This window comes from Eimeria tenella, genomic scaffold (assembly GCF_000499545.2).
Source record: "Eimeria tenella Houghton genomic scaffold, Eth_scaff2280, whole genome shotgun sequence".
Classification (NCBI taxonomy): domain Eukaryota; phylum Apicomplexa; class Conoidasida; order Eucoccidiorida; family Eimeriidae; genus Eimeria; species Eimeria tenella.
In genome coordinates this window covers 982-1,463 of record NW_013542137.1, presented here as the reverse complement: position 1 = coordinate 1,463, position 482 = coordinate 982, and the positions used below count along the sequence as shown (strand labels likewise).

Below are 482 nucleotides of genomic sequence, written 5' to 3'. Positions count from 1 at the left end.
GCCCCTCAGCAGCAGCAGCAGCAGCAGCAGCAGCAGCAGCAGCAGCAGCGGGGCCGCTGGTGGTGCTGGTGAAGGACGACGAGGAAATATGGAAGGAGTGGGAGGGTTTGAGGCTTTTGGGAGAGGGGGTTTACGGAAGGGTTTACTTGGTTAGAAATAGAGAAACAAAAGAGACTTTGGCATTTAAAAGAATGTACTTGCATGCGCGGAAAAGAGAGACTTTGTCACAGCAGCAGCAGCTGCTGCTGCAGCAGCAGCCCGACGCAGAAGCAGCAGCAGCGGCGCGCGGCGGCGGGGCCCTCCCCGCCGTGCTGCAGCGCGAAGTCTCCGTGCTGCGGGCCCTCAAAAACAAACAAAACATTATACCCTTAATTAGGGTTTACATCGGCAGCCACAGAGCTTATTTAGGGTTTCCTTTTATCCAAGGGGGGACCCTTGCCGATTGTCTCCGCTGCTACGCCTCCTGGGCCGAGTACCTCCGC

General features: G+C 57.3%; 1 protein-coding gene across 1 annotated transcript in view; it reads left to right on the top strand.

Moving 5' to 3' along the window:
* ETH_00038535 (CMGC kinase, CDK family, putative) overlaps positions 1–482 on the top strand; it is a gene marked incomplete at both ends in the record, with an annotated part of 1,254 nt that overhangs the window by 226 nt on the left and 546 nt on the right. The window contains one exon of the mRNA XM_013374763.1: positions 4–482. Coding sequence (XP_013230217.1) covers positions 4–482 — 479 coding nt within the window. The remainder of the gene's footprint in view (positions 1–3) is intronic.